Genomic DNA, 15,090 nt, shown 5'->3' on the forward strand with positions numbered 1-15,090 from the left:
CATCCCTCCCCTCCCAGCCCTTCTTCATCTTATTCTTTAATTAACAAGTCCTTCTACTTTAAAATATCTTAAAGAACATGAAAAAATTAAGTCCAAAATCACAGCCCTAAAATCATCTTATTATAAGAATGTTGTAGGAAGTCCTAGATTTTAATCTTTAAAACTCTAGCACATTTTACCTGCTTCTGAACAAGGAAGTCTTTAGTTTTTAAAATACAAACATCATCACTAAGTAAGGTGATTCTCTAGGAAAATGCATTGTGTTGTTCTCCCAGGCTCTTGCAGTGATATAACCAGAAGGGTTTCAGAAATGTCCTGGTCTCATAGAAGATGCCCATAGATGTGCACTGTAATATACATGTGCTTTCACTGAGATGAAGAGATTGACTCACTAATTATCCATTTGACTGACTTTTCATAGGCTTTTTTGGGAGAACTACATTAATAAAAATTGTTCAGACCAACAAAAAAGCCTTAAGTTAGTATCAAGTACTTTGTGTATGCATGTTTTACATTTAGGGAACTAAATATTTACTATATATATATAATGAAATCATAGTAGAAATTAGTAGCAAAATGTTTTTATATGTTTGTACTTATTTAAAAGATTTTAAGCATTCTATGCAGATACACAGTTTAACTTGAAATAATTATAAAAATACTTCATGTACCTGTTTTTACTTATAGCTATATGAAAAATTAATGTTTAAGAGATAGACTCTCCCATCTTTAGTGTGCATGTAAACCTGTTTTTCTTTGGGGCATTTATACACTGGTATAGTAATAGCAGTGTACCACATATAGTAGTAGAAGAACATGATCATTGATAACTGAAAACAGGCCTTGCCTGATTCATGTGTTTGCCTTGTGATCTTTAGGCAGGTTGTTAGCCTCACCAAGATTCCATGTTTTCGTCAGTAAATGAGGTTAAAAATATCTTATATGTGACATTGTGGTTATAGTGAAAAAAATTTAGATGCACACTGAAGCATTTAGGGATGTAAACATATGAGGTCTGGAAATCACCTTAAAATATACCAACAAAAAAGTGTGGAGAGATAGGAGACGTAAAGATGGACAAAGTTGATGGTAGTTAAACTGGGTGAAGGGTACATGGAGGTTTGTTTTACTCTCTACTTCATGTATGAACATCTTCATAATAAAAAGTTAAAACTGTTTTATAGGTGAAGGTCCCCAACATATAGTAATCACTAAAGATCACCTCCAATATTTATTAGAGGGCTTTTTAAAACATCTAATAATACAGCTATCAAGAGAAACTAATTTTAATTACCCTGATCCACTCTCAACCTTAAAGACCCAGAAAAACTTTTCCAGCCATGAAGAACTTACTGTGGAGGTCCAGGCAAGTCTACAGACCTTCTGAAGCCTAAAGTGACAACTCCAGTCTCTATAAAAACCCTTATGAAGCTCTCTGGGTTCCTGCATGGTTCCATACTATTGCATATATTGTGCTGACTCACTAGTCGTGAAATCAGTACATCTGATAAGATTAAGGAAGCCAGGATTGTCATAAGCACCTGTTGATAGGTTTGTAACACACATTTCTAGCTACTCTTGGCCTCACTTCTCCCTGTTGTAGTATTTATAAGAAGTCAAGGTTAATGCTGCTGCTTCTAAAGCATCCTGGGAAATACTTATTTTCAAGATTATTGGGGTTAATGGGTAAGAAATGGTAAATATTTGTATTGTCTAAAACATGTGAACAGCTTAAGTCAACCTTGCCCAAAATTTGACTTCTAACTCCAAAGATTCATTTTTAAACTAAAAGTAAACAGAAATTTAAAAAATCTAGATTGCATTGATTTGAAATGTTAGCTATTTTCTACTAGAACCTGGTTTTATAAATTTGCCATTATTGCTAAAGACCCTGTTTTCATGTACCTAATTTTTGTATTATTGTATGTCAGAATTGAAGTCAATAACTTTAAATGGACTATCTCTGTTTATCATAGTAAATACAGTCTATTTATCATGAGCTACTATTTTATACGGAAGGTCTTTCCATATTTATTCAACCTTAATACCATCACTCAATATCAGGTCACCTACCTTTCATTACTGTAAAAAATTCCTGATTTATAGCCTTCCTTCACTAATTGTTTAGGGACTTACAGATTTTAAAAACTAAAAATTATTTTTCTATAGAAAATATGACATGACATGTTCTTCTCATTTTAACAAAATATAACTTTCATTCTTTAAATAAACGTTTGTTTTCCAGCATTGCCAATCCCGTCACTTCACCATCTTCAAAATAATAGTAACCACTCTTGCTATAATGAACTGTTCCAACTTGATATATTATGGGAAATAGCTAAGATAATCATAATATCCTCTGTATGGCTTTTATGTGTCAGTATTATTATACTTAACATACTGACATACTGTAAAATTACTTGTTTGTGTGTACATTTCCCTACTTTACTATATATTCTTTGATTTTTTTCTTTCAAAAACCTTTTTTTAATTATGAAATAGTTCCAGATTTTCTTCTTTCCACAGAACTTGGTGGGCATTAACTCTCAATAAATATTACTGAATTGAGAATTGAAAACATCACTACATTCATGCCACATTTCTATATGCAATAATATATAGTCATGGACTTAGTAGCTTTAGTTTGTTTCCAATTATGTTGTTTTCTTTGCAAAATTTTTGAGACTATTTAAATTCTAGGACTGTACCATGCTTTTGTTTGTACATTCATGTAATATAAGTGGTACCAGGCATTTTGTCAGGCACTGAGACTGGCTCAAAACTAAAAAACAACAATTATCCTCAAGCTGTTTAAAGCCTGGACAAAAAGATAGGATATAAATGGTCAGCCCTAGGCAAAATGGAGAAGCAGTGATGTCTTCTTTGGTATCCTCAGGGCTATATCCTTTGCTCATGTTATTAAGATGTGAACAGATAATCATGCTGTATTATCTGAGCAAAACTACACTACTTGAGCAAAAACTTGAAAAACGGATCCTGCTTTATCAACCTACTTCTACCATTTATTTCCAAGGTAGACCAATGGGTACTTCCTAGATGAGGCCTGGCCATGGCCACAAGGGGCAATGTCACTGTTTTTGTTAGTTCAGGCTGCTGAATACCATAGACTGGGTGGCTTAAGCAACAGACATTTATTTCTCACAGTTCTGGAGGCTGGTAGTCCAAAATCATAGTGCCAGTATATTAATCCATTCTCACACTGCTATAATAAACTACCTGAGACTGGGTAATTTATGAAGAAAAGTGATTTAATTGTCTCACAGTTCCTCAGGCTATACAGAAGGCATGGCTGGGGAGGCCTTGGGAAACTTACAATCATGGTAGAAGGCAAAGGGGAAGAAAGGCATGTATTCATGTGGCCAACAGAAGAGAGAGAGTGGTGGGGGCGGGGAAGAGAGAGAGAAAAAGGAGAAATGCTACATACTTTCAAACAACCAGATGTCATGAGAACTCTATCAAGAGACAGCACTAGGGGAATGGTGCTAAGCTATTAGAAACCACTAGGCCATGCACAGTGGCTCATGCCTGTAATCCCAGCACTTTGCGAGGCTGAGGCAGGAGGATCATGAGGTCAAAAGTTTGAGACTAGCCTGACCAACATGGTGAAACCCTGTCTTTACCAAAAATACAGGAGTTAGCTGGGCATGGTGGTGCATGCCTGTAATCCCAGCTACTCAGGAGGCTGAGGCAGGAGAATCACTTGAACTTGGGAGGCATAAGTTAACAATGAGCCGAGATCGTGCCACTGCACTCCAGTCTGGGCAACAGAGCAAGACTCGGTCTCAGAAAAAAATAAAAGGAGGACTTCCGTCAAGATGGCCAAATAGGAACAGTTCCAGAGTGCAGTTCCCAGCTTGAGCAACGCAGAAGGCGAGTGATCTTCGCATTTCCAACCGAGGTACCAGGTTCATCTCAATGGGACTGGTTGGAGAGTGGGTGTAGCCCAAGGAGGGCAAACTGATGCAGGGTGGGGTGCTGCCTCACCTGGGAAGTGGACCGGCCAGAGGAACCCCCTCCTACCCAACAGAGGCCATCAGGGACTTTTCCGGCCAGTCCAGCACTCCAATCCAGATACTGCACTTCTCCCACAGTTTTAACAGCCCACAGACCAGGAGATTCCTGCTGGGCAACAAGTGCTGCGTGTTTCCAGCACAACTCTGGGCAGTCATTTCAGCCAGCACCGCAGGTTTCCAGCACACATCTGGGCAGCCATTTTAACTGGCACCTGAAACACCTGTGAGACAGAGCTGCCCATTCCCCTGAAAAAAATGGGGCTGAAGGCAGGGAGCCAAGTGATCTGGCTAAGCAGATCCTATCCCCACAAAGACCAGCAAATTGAAACCCACTGGCTTGAGAATTTCACAGCCAGCACAGCAGTTTGAGGGTGACCTGGGATGGTTGAGCTCAGTGGGGGGAAGGGCATCTGCTATTACCAAGGCAGTTCATGATTACCAAGACAGTCTGCCATTACTAAGGCAGTCCACCATTACTGAGACAGTTCTAACCTTACCTATGTCAACAAAATCACAGGAAGTTTACACAGCAGTTGGCAGAGCCCATGGCAGCTCAGCAACTCCTCTGCAGGCAGAATGTGACTAGACTCCCTCCTTGCAGGGCCAGGTATCTCTGAAAAAAGGCAGCAACCCATTAGGGACTTATAAGTAAAGCCCCACCTTCCTGGGACAGATTACCTGTAGAAAGGGGTGGTTATGAGTTCCAATGCAGCAGACACTTAAGAGTCCCTGCCCAGCAGCTCTGAAGGGAGCAACAGAACTCCCAACACAGCACTTGAGCTCTGATAAGGGACAGACTGCCTCCTCAAGTGGCTCCCTGACCCCTGTATATCCAAAGAGACACCTCATACAGGAGATCTCTGGCTGACATCTGGCAGGTACCATTCTGGGACAAAGCTACCAGAGGAAGGAACAGGCAGCAATCCTTGCTATTCTGCAGCCCCTGCGGGTGATTCCCAGGCAAGCAGGGTCTGGAGTGGATCTCTAGCAGTCCTGCAGCAGAAGGGCCTGACTGTTAGAAGGAAAACTAAAAAGCAGAAACAAATGGCTTCAACACCAACAGAAAAGATGTCCACTAAGAGACCCCATCCAAAAGTCACCTACTTCAAAGATCAAAGGTAGACAAATCCACGAAGATGGGAAGAAACCAGTGCAAAAAGGATGAAATCACCAAAAACCAGAACACCTCTCCTCCTCCAAGGGATCACAACGCCTCACCAGCAAGGGAACAAAACAAGTTGGAGAATGAGTTAGACGAATTCACAGAACCAGGCTTCAAAAGGTAGCATCTCTGAGCTAAAGGAACATGTTATAACCCAATGCAAAGAAACTAAGGACCTTGAAAAAAAGGTTAGATGAAATGCTAACTAGAATAACCAGCTTAGAAAAGAACATAAATGACTTGATGGAGCTGAAAAAACAGCACAAGAACTTTGCAAAGCATGCACAAGTTTCAATAGCCAAATCAACCAAGCAGAAGAAATTGAAGAGATTGAAGATCAAGCAGAGATTGAAGATCAACTCAGTGAAATAAAATGAGAAGGCAAGATTAGAGAAAAAAAGAGTGAAAAGAAATGAGCAAAGCCTCCAAGAAATATAGGATTATGTGAAAAGACCTAATCTACGTTTGATAGGTATACCTGAATGTGACACGGACAATGAATCCAAGCTGGAAAACTCTCCTCAGAATATTATCCAGGAGAACTTCCCCAACCTAGCAAGGCAGGCCAACATTCAAGTCCAGGAAATACAGAGAACACCACGAGGATGTTCCTCAAGAAGAGCAACCCCAAGGGACATAATCATCAGATTCACCAGGGTTGAAATGAAGGAAAAAAATGTTAAGGGCAGCCACAGAGAAAGGATGGGTTACCCACAAAGGGAAGCCCATCAGACTCACAGTGGATGTCTTCACAGAAACCCTAAAAGCCAGAAGAGAGTGGGGGCCAATATTCAACATCCTTAAAGTAAAGAACTTTCAACCCAGAATTTCATATCCAGCCAAACTAAGCTTCAGAAGTGAAATAGAAATAAAATCCTTTACAGACAAGCAAATGCTGAGAGAGTTTGTCATTACGAGGCTTGCCTTACAAGAGTTCCTGAAGGAGGCACTAAATATGGCAAGGAACGACCAGTACCGGCCACTCCAAAAACGTACCAAATGGTAAAGACCATCAACACAATGAAGAAACTGTGTCCACTAATGGGCAAAACAACCATCTAGTATCAAAATGGCAGGATCAAAGTCACACTTAACAATGCTAACCTTAGATGTAAACAGGCTAAATGCCCCAATTGGATAGAAAGCCAAGACTCACAGGTGTGCTGTATTCAGGAGACCTATCTCACATGCAAAGACACACACAGACTCAAAATAAAGGGATGGAGGAAGATTTACCAAGCAAATGGAGAGAGAGAGAGAGAGAGAAAGAGAGAGAAAGGAGGGTTTGCAATGCTAGTCTCTGATAAAATGCACTTTAAACCAACAAAGATCAAAAGAGACAATGAAGGGCATTACATAATGGTAAAAGAATCAATGCAACAAGAAGAGCTAACTATTCTAAATATATATGAACCCAATACAGGAGCACCCAGATACATAAAGCAAGTTCTTAATGACTTAAAGGGACTTAGACTCCCACACAATAATAATGGAAGACATTAACACTACTCTGTCAATACTAGATCAACAAGACAGAAGATTAACATGGATATCCAGGACTCGAACTCGGATCTGGACCAAGTGGAACTAGTAGACATCTACAGAACTCTCCACACCAAATCCACAGAATATACATTCTTCTCAGTACCACATCACACTTACTGTAAAATTGACCACATAATTGGAACTAAATCACTTCTCAACAAATGCAAAAGAACAGAAATAATAACAGCCAGTCTCTCAGACCACAGTGCAATCAAATTAGAACTCAGGATTAAGAAACTCACTCAAAACTGCACAACTACATGGAAACAGAACAACCTGCTCCTGAAAGACTACTGGATAAATAATGAAATGAAGATAGAAATAAACATGTTCTTCAAAACTAATGAGAACAAAAACACAACATACCAGAATCTCTGGGACACATTTAAAACAGGGTCTAGAGGGAAATTTATAGCACTACATGCCCACAGGAGAAGTGAGGAAAGATCTAAAATTGACACCCTGTCATCACAATTAAAATAGCTAAAGGAACAAGATCAAACAAATTCAAAAGCTAGCAGAAGGCAAGAAATAACTAAGATCAGAACAGAACTGAAGGAGATAAAGACACAAAAAACCCCTTCAAAAATTCAAAAAATTCAGGAGCTGTTTTTTAAAAAATATCAACAAAATAGATAGACAGCTAGCCAGACTAATAAAAAAGAAAAGAGAGAAGAATCGAATAGATGCAATAAAAAAGGATAAAGGGGATATCACCATCGATTCCACAGAAATACAGACTACCATCAGAGATTACTACAAACACCTCTATGTACATAAACCAGTAAATCTAGAAGAAATGGATAAATTCCTGGACACTTACACCCTCCCAAGTCTAAACCAAGAAGAAATTGAATCCCTGAATAGACCAATAACAAGGTCTGAAGTTGAGGCAGCAATTAATAGCCTACCAACCAAAAAAAAACCCAGGTCCAGACAAATTCACTGCCGAATTCTACCAGATGTACAAAGAGGAGCTGGTACCATTCCTTCTGAAACTATTCCAAAGAATACAAAAAGGAGGAAGCCTCCCTAACTCATTTTATGAGACCAACATCATCTTGATACCAAAACCTGGCAGAGACAGAACTAAAAAAGAAAACTTCAGGCCAATATACATGAGGAACATCGATGCAAAAATCTTCAATAACATACTGGCAAATCAAATGCAATAGCACATCAAAAAGCTTCCTCATCATGATCAAGTAGACTTCATCCTGGGGATGGAAGGCTGGTTGAACAGACGCAAATCTATAAACATAATCCATCACATAAAACCAAAGACAAAAATCACATGATTATTTCAATAGATGCAGAGAAGGCCTTTGACAAAATTCAACAGCCCTTTATGCTAAAAACTCTCAATAAACTAGGTATTGATGGAGCATATCTCAAAATAATAAAAGCTATTTATGAAAAACCTACAGCCAATATCATACTGAATGGACAAAAACTGGAAGCATTCCTTTTGAAAATTGGCACTAGACAAAATTGCCCTCTGTCACCACTCCTATTCAACATAGTATTGGAAGTTCTAGCCGGGCACTCAGGCAAGAAAAAGAAATAGAGAGTATTCAATTAGGAAAAGAGGAAGTCAAATTGTCTCTTATTTGCAGATGACATGATTGTATATTTAGAAGACTCCATCATCTCAGCCCAAAATCTCCTTAAGATGATAAGCAACTTGAACAAAGCCTCAGGATACAAAATCAATGTGCAGAAATCACAAGCATTCCTATACACCAATAACAGACAAACAGAGCCAAATCATGAGCAAACTCCCATTCACAATTGCTACAAAGAGAATAAAATACCTAGAAATACAACTAACAAAGGACGTGAAGGACCTCTTCAAGGAGAACTACAACCACTGCTCAAGGAAATAAGAGGACACAAACAGATTAAAAAATCATTCCATGCTCATGGCTAAGAAGAATCAGTATCATGAAAATGGCCATACTGCCCAAAGTAATTTATAGATTCAATGCTATCCCATCAAGCTACCATTGACCTTCTTCACAGAACTGGAAAAAAAAACACCTTAAACTTTATGTGGGACCAAAAAAGAGCAAAGCCAAAACAATCCTAAGCACAGAAAACAAAGCTGGAGGCATCATGCTACCTGACTTCAAACTATACTACAAGGCTACAGTAATCAAAACAGCATGATACCAGTACCAAAACAGAGATATAGACCAATGGAACAGAACAGAGACCTCAGAAGGAATGCCACACATCTACAACCATCTGATCTTTGACAAACCTGACAAAAACAAGCAATGGGGAAAGGATTCCCTGTTTAATAAATGGTGTTGGGAAAACTGACTAGCCATGTGTAGAAAGCTGAAACTGGACCCCTTCTTTACACCTTATACAAAAATTAACTCCAGATAGATTAAAGATTTAAACTTAAGACCTAACAGCATAAAAACCCTGGAAGAAAACCTAGGCAATACCATTCAGGACACAGGCATAGGCAAGGACTTCATGATGAAAACACCAAAAGCAATGACAACAAAAGCCAAAATAGACAAATGGGATCTAACTAAACTAAAGAGCTTCTGCACAGCAAAAGAAATAATCATTAGAGTGAACCAGCAACCAACAGAATGGGAAAAATGTTTGCAAGCTACCCATCTGACAAAGGGCTAATATCCAGAATCTATAAAGAACTAAAACAAATATGCAAGAAAAAAACCAACAACCCCATCCAAAAGTTGGCAAAGGATTCGAACAGACACTTTTCAAAAGAAGACATTTACGCAGCCAACAAACGTATGAAAAAATGTTCATCATTACTGGTCATTAGAGAAATGCAAATCAAAACCACATTGAGATACCATCTCACGCCAGTTAGAATGGTGATCATTAAAAAATCTGGAGATCACCTTAAACTTACATTTGGAACCAAAAAGAGCCCACATAGCCAAGACATCTCCAACAGATGCTGGAGAAGATGTGGAGAAATAAGAGTGCTTTTACATTGTTGGTGGGAGTGTAAATTAGTGTGGCAATTCCTCAAGGATCTAGAACTAGAAATACTATTTGATCCAGCAATCTCATTACTGGGTATATACCCAAAGGATTATAAATAGTTCTATTATAAAGACACATGCACATGTATGTTCACTGTGGCACTGTTTACAATAGCAAAGACTTGGAACCAACCCAAATGCCCATCAATGATAGACTGGATAAAGAAAATGTGGAACATATACACCATGGAACACTATGCATCTATAAAACGGGATGAGTTCATGTCCTTTGCAGGGACATGGATGAATCTGGAAGCCATCATTCTCAGCAAACTGACACAAGAACACAAAACCAAACACCACATGTTCTCACTCATAAGTGGTGTTGAACAATGAGAACACATGGATGTAGGGAGGGGAACATCACACACTGGGGTCTGTTGGGTGTGGGAGGCTAGGGGAGGGATAGCATGGGGTGGGGAAATTGGGGAGGGATAACATTAGGAGAAATACCTAATGTAGGTGACATGGGGATGGAGGCAGCAAACCACCATGGCATGTGTATACCTATGTAACGGTCCTGCAAGATCTGCACATGTACCCCAGAACTTAAAGTAAAAATTTTTTTAATGTCATTATGAAAAAAAAAAGAAACCACTCACATGATCTACTCACCTCCCACCAGACCCACCCCCACCTCAAGTCAACGTAAGATTTGGGTGGGGACACAGAGCCAAACCGTATCAGTCAGCATGGTCAGATTCTGGTGAGGGCCCTCTCTTGGTTCACAGACAGCTGTCTGCTCTTTGTGTCCTTAGATGGCAAGGAAAAAGAAAGAGAGAGAAAACAAAGTCTCTCAAAGCTCTTCTTATAAGGGCACTCATCCCATTCATGAGAGCTTCACTCTCATGACTTAATTACCTCCCAAAGGCCCCACTTCATAATGCTGTCACACTGGGGTTTAGGCTTGACATATGCATTTGTTGGGAGGGACACAAGCATTCAGTCCTTAACAGTCACTAAATAAGTTCAAGCCCCATTCTCTAAAAAAAACAGAACAAATTTGGCAACTGAGTGAATGAAGGAAATAATATTTCTATTTCTTTGTGTCAAGAAATAGAAAGGAACTACTGGCTAATGCAAAAAAAGTTGTTTGAAATTCCCTTATTAGTAATAAGTATTTGTTATAATAAGAGAGATTTCTTACATTTTTAACAGTAAGTGACAAATTCTGTATTTTCCTAGCAAAAATCAGAGATGGTAAAAAAATCCAACATAAGTGATTTCACACCTTTTTTGTTGTTGTTGTTTTCCCTAATCAGTAAGGAAGGGACTTACTTTTTTTTTTTTCAGAATGAAAATATACAAGTGAAAAAAGTCTTCTTTGTTTTATTTTAAAATGAATAATATTTTTTAATATGTTTGTCTCCCTACTTTTTAAAAGGAATTTAGAGCAAAGTCAAGAGAATGGGACAAGCAAGAGATACTATATCAGCCTCATCTGATTTCGTTAGATGCTCAACAAAAATTATTATCTGAGAAGTGTAATCAGTTTCAGGTAAGTTATTTAATACTAGTTTAAATCAGAAGAAAGTGGAGGTTAGATATTTGTATCTTTACCATTCAGCATGTAATCTATTTACAAATAGAAATGCCAACTAAAAAAAAGTAACCAGAGAAGATCCAAAGGAGGGTAGAGTCATAAGTGCATAGAATATCTGTTAATGTTGAATTTAGTCTACATGTCTCAAAGGATGGAGCTATTTAAAATTACATTGTTATTGTGTTATTAAATAGCATATGTTTTTGTATGCCTACAGGCAAGGCATTCAGTCTAAGATTGCTTGCTTTACTTTGTATTTCCCTGGCTACTTTTAAGACTGAGCATCTCCACATATGATTTTTAGCCTTTCTCAGGTATTTCTGTGAATTGCCTATTCATAAACTTTGCCCATTTTTCTTTTGTGCTGTTTGCCCTTTTCTTATTGATGTGTAGAAGTGTTCATACATTAGGACTTATTAATTCTGTTACATGTACTGACAACTTTTCCCCTACAATTGAATTTTTTATTTTATTTATTTTTGGTTATAGAGACTTTTTTCAACCATTGTATAATGAATTCTTATTTTTCTTTTTACACCTTCTAGATTTTTTTCTTGCTTAATATGGCTTTTTATCACTAACCCACTTCCCTACTCTACATCTTTACTCTGAGGTTATACAAATATATTTTCTCTTTATGCCATCTGAAATTGAAATTTTAAAACAAATACAAGACTGAAATTACAAAGGACCAACTTTCATTATCTAGTAACATATTTAAAGATATGCCTACTAATTCTTTTCTATCATTCTTGAACTTCATGTAAGCGTAAATATGACATTCTTCATTTTAGTTACACAGTTTTTATATTTCTCAGAAACAGGCACAAAGTTACCAAACTCAACTAAATGGTAAAAAACAATGCTTAGAAGACAGCAGCTCTGAAATTCCTCATTTGATATGTGACCCAGATCCTAATTGTGAAATCAGTGAAAGAGATAAGTTCATTATTGAAAAACTAAAATCAGCTCTGAGTGAAATAGCACTAAGCAGGAATAAATTACAAGATGAAAATCAGAAGCTCTTGCAAGAACTGAAAATGTACCAAAGACAGTGCCAGGTAAAGACTAATTTTTTGTTTTTCAAATTATATTGTCCATGACTTATAAATGGTAACTCAACAGATGTAGGTATTAAAATGGCAGTTTTCTATCATTAATACATGTGAAGATTCTGTTCATATTTCTTCCCAGTAATTCGCACTTAATGAGTAGATTCAATAATTCCATAAGTATTTTACACACTTAGAGTGCACTTTGGTTTCACAGTGGCATAATAATAATGTATTATCAGTGCAGTATAACTGGTCACTTACAGACCTCTATGCCTTTAGCCACGTACCACCCTCTTCCCCCACTATTTTCTCTGACCCTGTGTCTCTTTGACTCAGAAGAATCCTGGGTTAAAGATACAGGAAATAATGAAGGGTTCAACAATCTAGTAACCTCAGTGAGAGCTATGGAGGTGACTCTGGTGATTTATCACTGGTAACCTTATCATAATCATTTATTGAACAGTAACCTAGAATTTATTTTTAGGTAACTTTCACATTGGCAAATATGATTGATGGTTTAACAAGCATTAATTTGTTTCTTAACCCAATAATGCTTTTTTTTTTTTTCTATTTCTTGCCATCATTAGGAAGGTTATACAGCATTCATCAAAATTGGTCATTACCAATTTCTTTGCAAAATATATATTTCTTATTCATTAGTACTTGAGACATTCTTTAATCTCCCATTTTAGGTTTTTTCTCCCACCTCCAAATATTCAGCCTCTTTTTACCACTTCCTTCATGACAGTTGGCCCATCTCTTTTCCCCACTCAACTACCTCCTCTTCCTAACATACATGATTGAGGTGAGATCACTGCCTGAGAACTTCCATTTCATTTTGCTGAGATACACCACCCCAGGATCTTTGGCCACTTAAATTCCCAGGGTCATTTCTTAATTCTGGACCAACTCCTCATTCCCCCACCCTGCCACATTATATTTGGGACTTTATAGAGAGTTAGTCCTTTAACTTCTTTTTCTGCCAGAATCTACTGTTCTATGTTCCTCTTTCTCCATGTTTGGGAAGGCACAGAACACAAGGCTCCAGTCTCTCCTATTTAGAGGTGATTCTAAGACATACATATATCCCACCTCAAACTCCAGCTTTAAGGAGGGAGGTCTTATTCTAATACAAGTTAGAATACAAATGTAAACCAACAAAGGAAGCTAAACTGCAAACACTAAATGCAGAGAAAGCCAGACATTGTCTCAAAATAGAAAAGGTGTTGATGGTGTTTTCTCTGCCTTCATTCTAATATAAATGAGGTTAGCACTCATTCTTCTGCTCTAGGGGTTGCCTAGAGGCTTCTAAGTGCTTAGCATCATCCTTCCTCTGACTGTCTGAGCTGTGTTTGCATGACTGCCAATTGTGCAGTGATGGGGTCTTTCCTTCTCAGAGGCTGCTGCCTTTTGCTTCCCTGGCTATATGACAACTGATCATGCCTTCAATTTAAAGCCAACCGAAACTTAAATTTTGCAGCTGTCTTTGTACTGCTGGAATCTGCAGCAGAATCACATTCAGTAAATAAGAAAATTGTTTTTCTTGGTACTTCCCAAGTATTCTCCTCTAGGCTTTAGGTCATCCAGTGCAAACTAAAGCATTCTCTGCTTTGTCCCTTCTTTTGACAGGGGAAAAGATGGTGGTTGGTTACATGAATAAGTTCTTTACTGGTGATTTCTGATCTTTTGGTGCACCCATCACCTGAACAGTGTACACTGTACCCAGTTTGTAGTATTTTATCCATCACCCCCCTACCCTTTCCCCTGAGTCCTCCAACATCATTCTTATGCCTTTGCATCCTAATGGCTTAGCTCCCACTTATGAGTGAAAACATAAGTAGGAGCCATAACCAAATGATGTTTGGTTTTCCATTCCTGAGTTACTTCACTTAGAATAATGATCTTTAATTCCATCCAGGTTGCTGTGAATGCCATTATTTTGTTTCTTTCTATGGCTGTGTAGTGTTCCATGATAAGTATATGCCACATTTTCTTTATCCACACATTGATGATAGACATTTGGGCTGGTTCCATATTTTTCCAATTGCAAATTGTGCTGCTATAAATATGTGTGTGCAAGTATCTTTTTCATATAATGACTTCTTTTCCAATGGGTAGATACCTAGTAGTTAGATTGTTAGATCAAATGGTAGATCTACTTTTAGTTCTTTTTTTTTTTCTGAGAAGGAGTTTTGCTCTTGTTACCCAGGCTGGAGTGCAATGGCGTGATCTCGGCTCACCGCAACCTCCGCCTCCTGGGTTCAGACAATTGTCCTGCCTCAGCCTCCTGAGTAGCTGGGATTACAGGCACACACCGCTATGCCCAGCTAATTTTTTGTATTTTTAGTAGAGACGAGGTTTCACCATGTTGACCAGGATGGTCTCGATCTCTTGACCTCGTGATCCACCCACCTCGGCCTCCCAAAGTGCTGGGATTACATGCTTGAGCCACCGCACCCGGCCTACTTTTAGTTCTTTAAGGAATGTCCACACTGTTTTACATAGTGGTTGTACTAGTTTACATTTCTACCAGCAGGTTAAAAGTGTTCCCTTTTCACCACATCCACACTCACATCTATGATTTTTTTTTTTTTTTGATTTTTTGATTATGGCCATTCTTGCAAGACTAAGGTGATATTGCATTGTGGTTTTGATTTGCATTTCCCTGATAATTAATGATGTTGAGCATTTTTTCATGTTTTTTGGCCATTTGTAT

General features: G+C 38.2%; 1 protein-coding gene across 8 annotated transcripts in view; it reads left to right on the plus strand.

The window, feature by feature from the left end:
• The window catches only part of DEUP1 (deuterosome assembly protein 1), a 121,016-nt gene that overhangs the window by 46,452 nt on the left and 59,474 nt on the right, over nucleotides 1-15,090 (plus strand). For all 8 annotated transcript variants that reach the window (XM_012444829.2, XM_012444828.3, XM_021665632.2 and 5 more), the window contains 2 exons: nucleotides 11,161-11,274; nucleotides 12,138-12,380. In XM_012444829.2, coding sequence (XP_012300252.1) covers nucleotides 11,161-11,274; nucleotides 12,138-12,380 — 357 coding nt within the window. The remainder of the gene's footprint in view (nucleotides 1-11,160; nucleotides 11,275-12,137; nucleotides 12,381-15,090) is intronic.

The sequence above is a fragment of the Aotus nancymaae genome, unplaced genomic scaffold (genome assembly GCF_030222135.1).
Source record: "Aotus nancymaae isolate 86718 unplaced genomic scaffold, 86718_ANA_hifiasm-v0.15.2.pri h1tg000059l, whole genome shotgun sequence".
NCBI lineage: Eukaryota > Metazoa > Chordata > Mammalia > Primates > Aotidae > Aotus > Aotus nancymaae.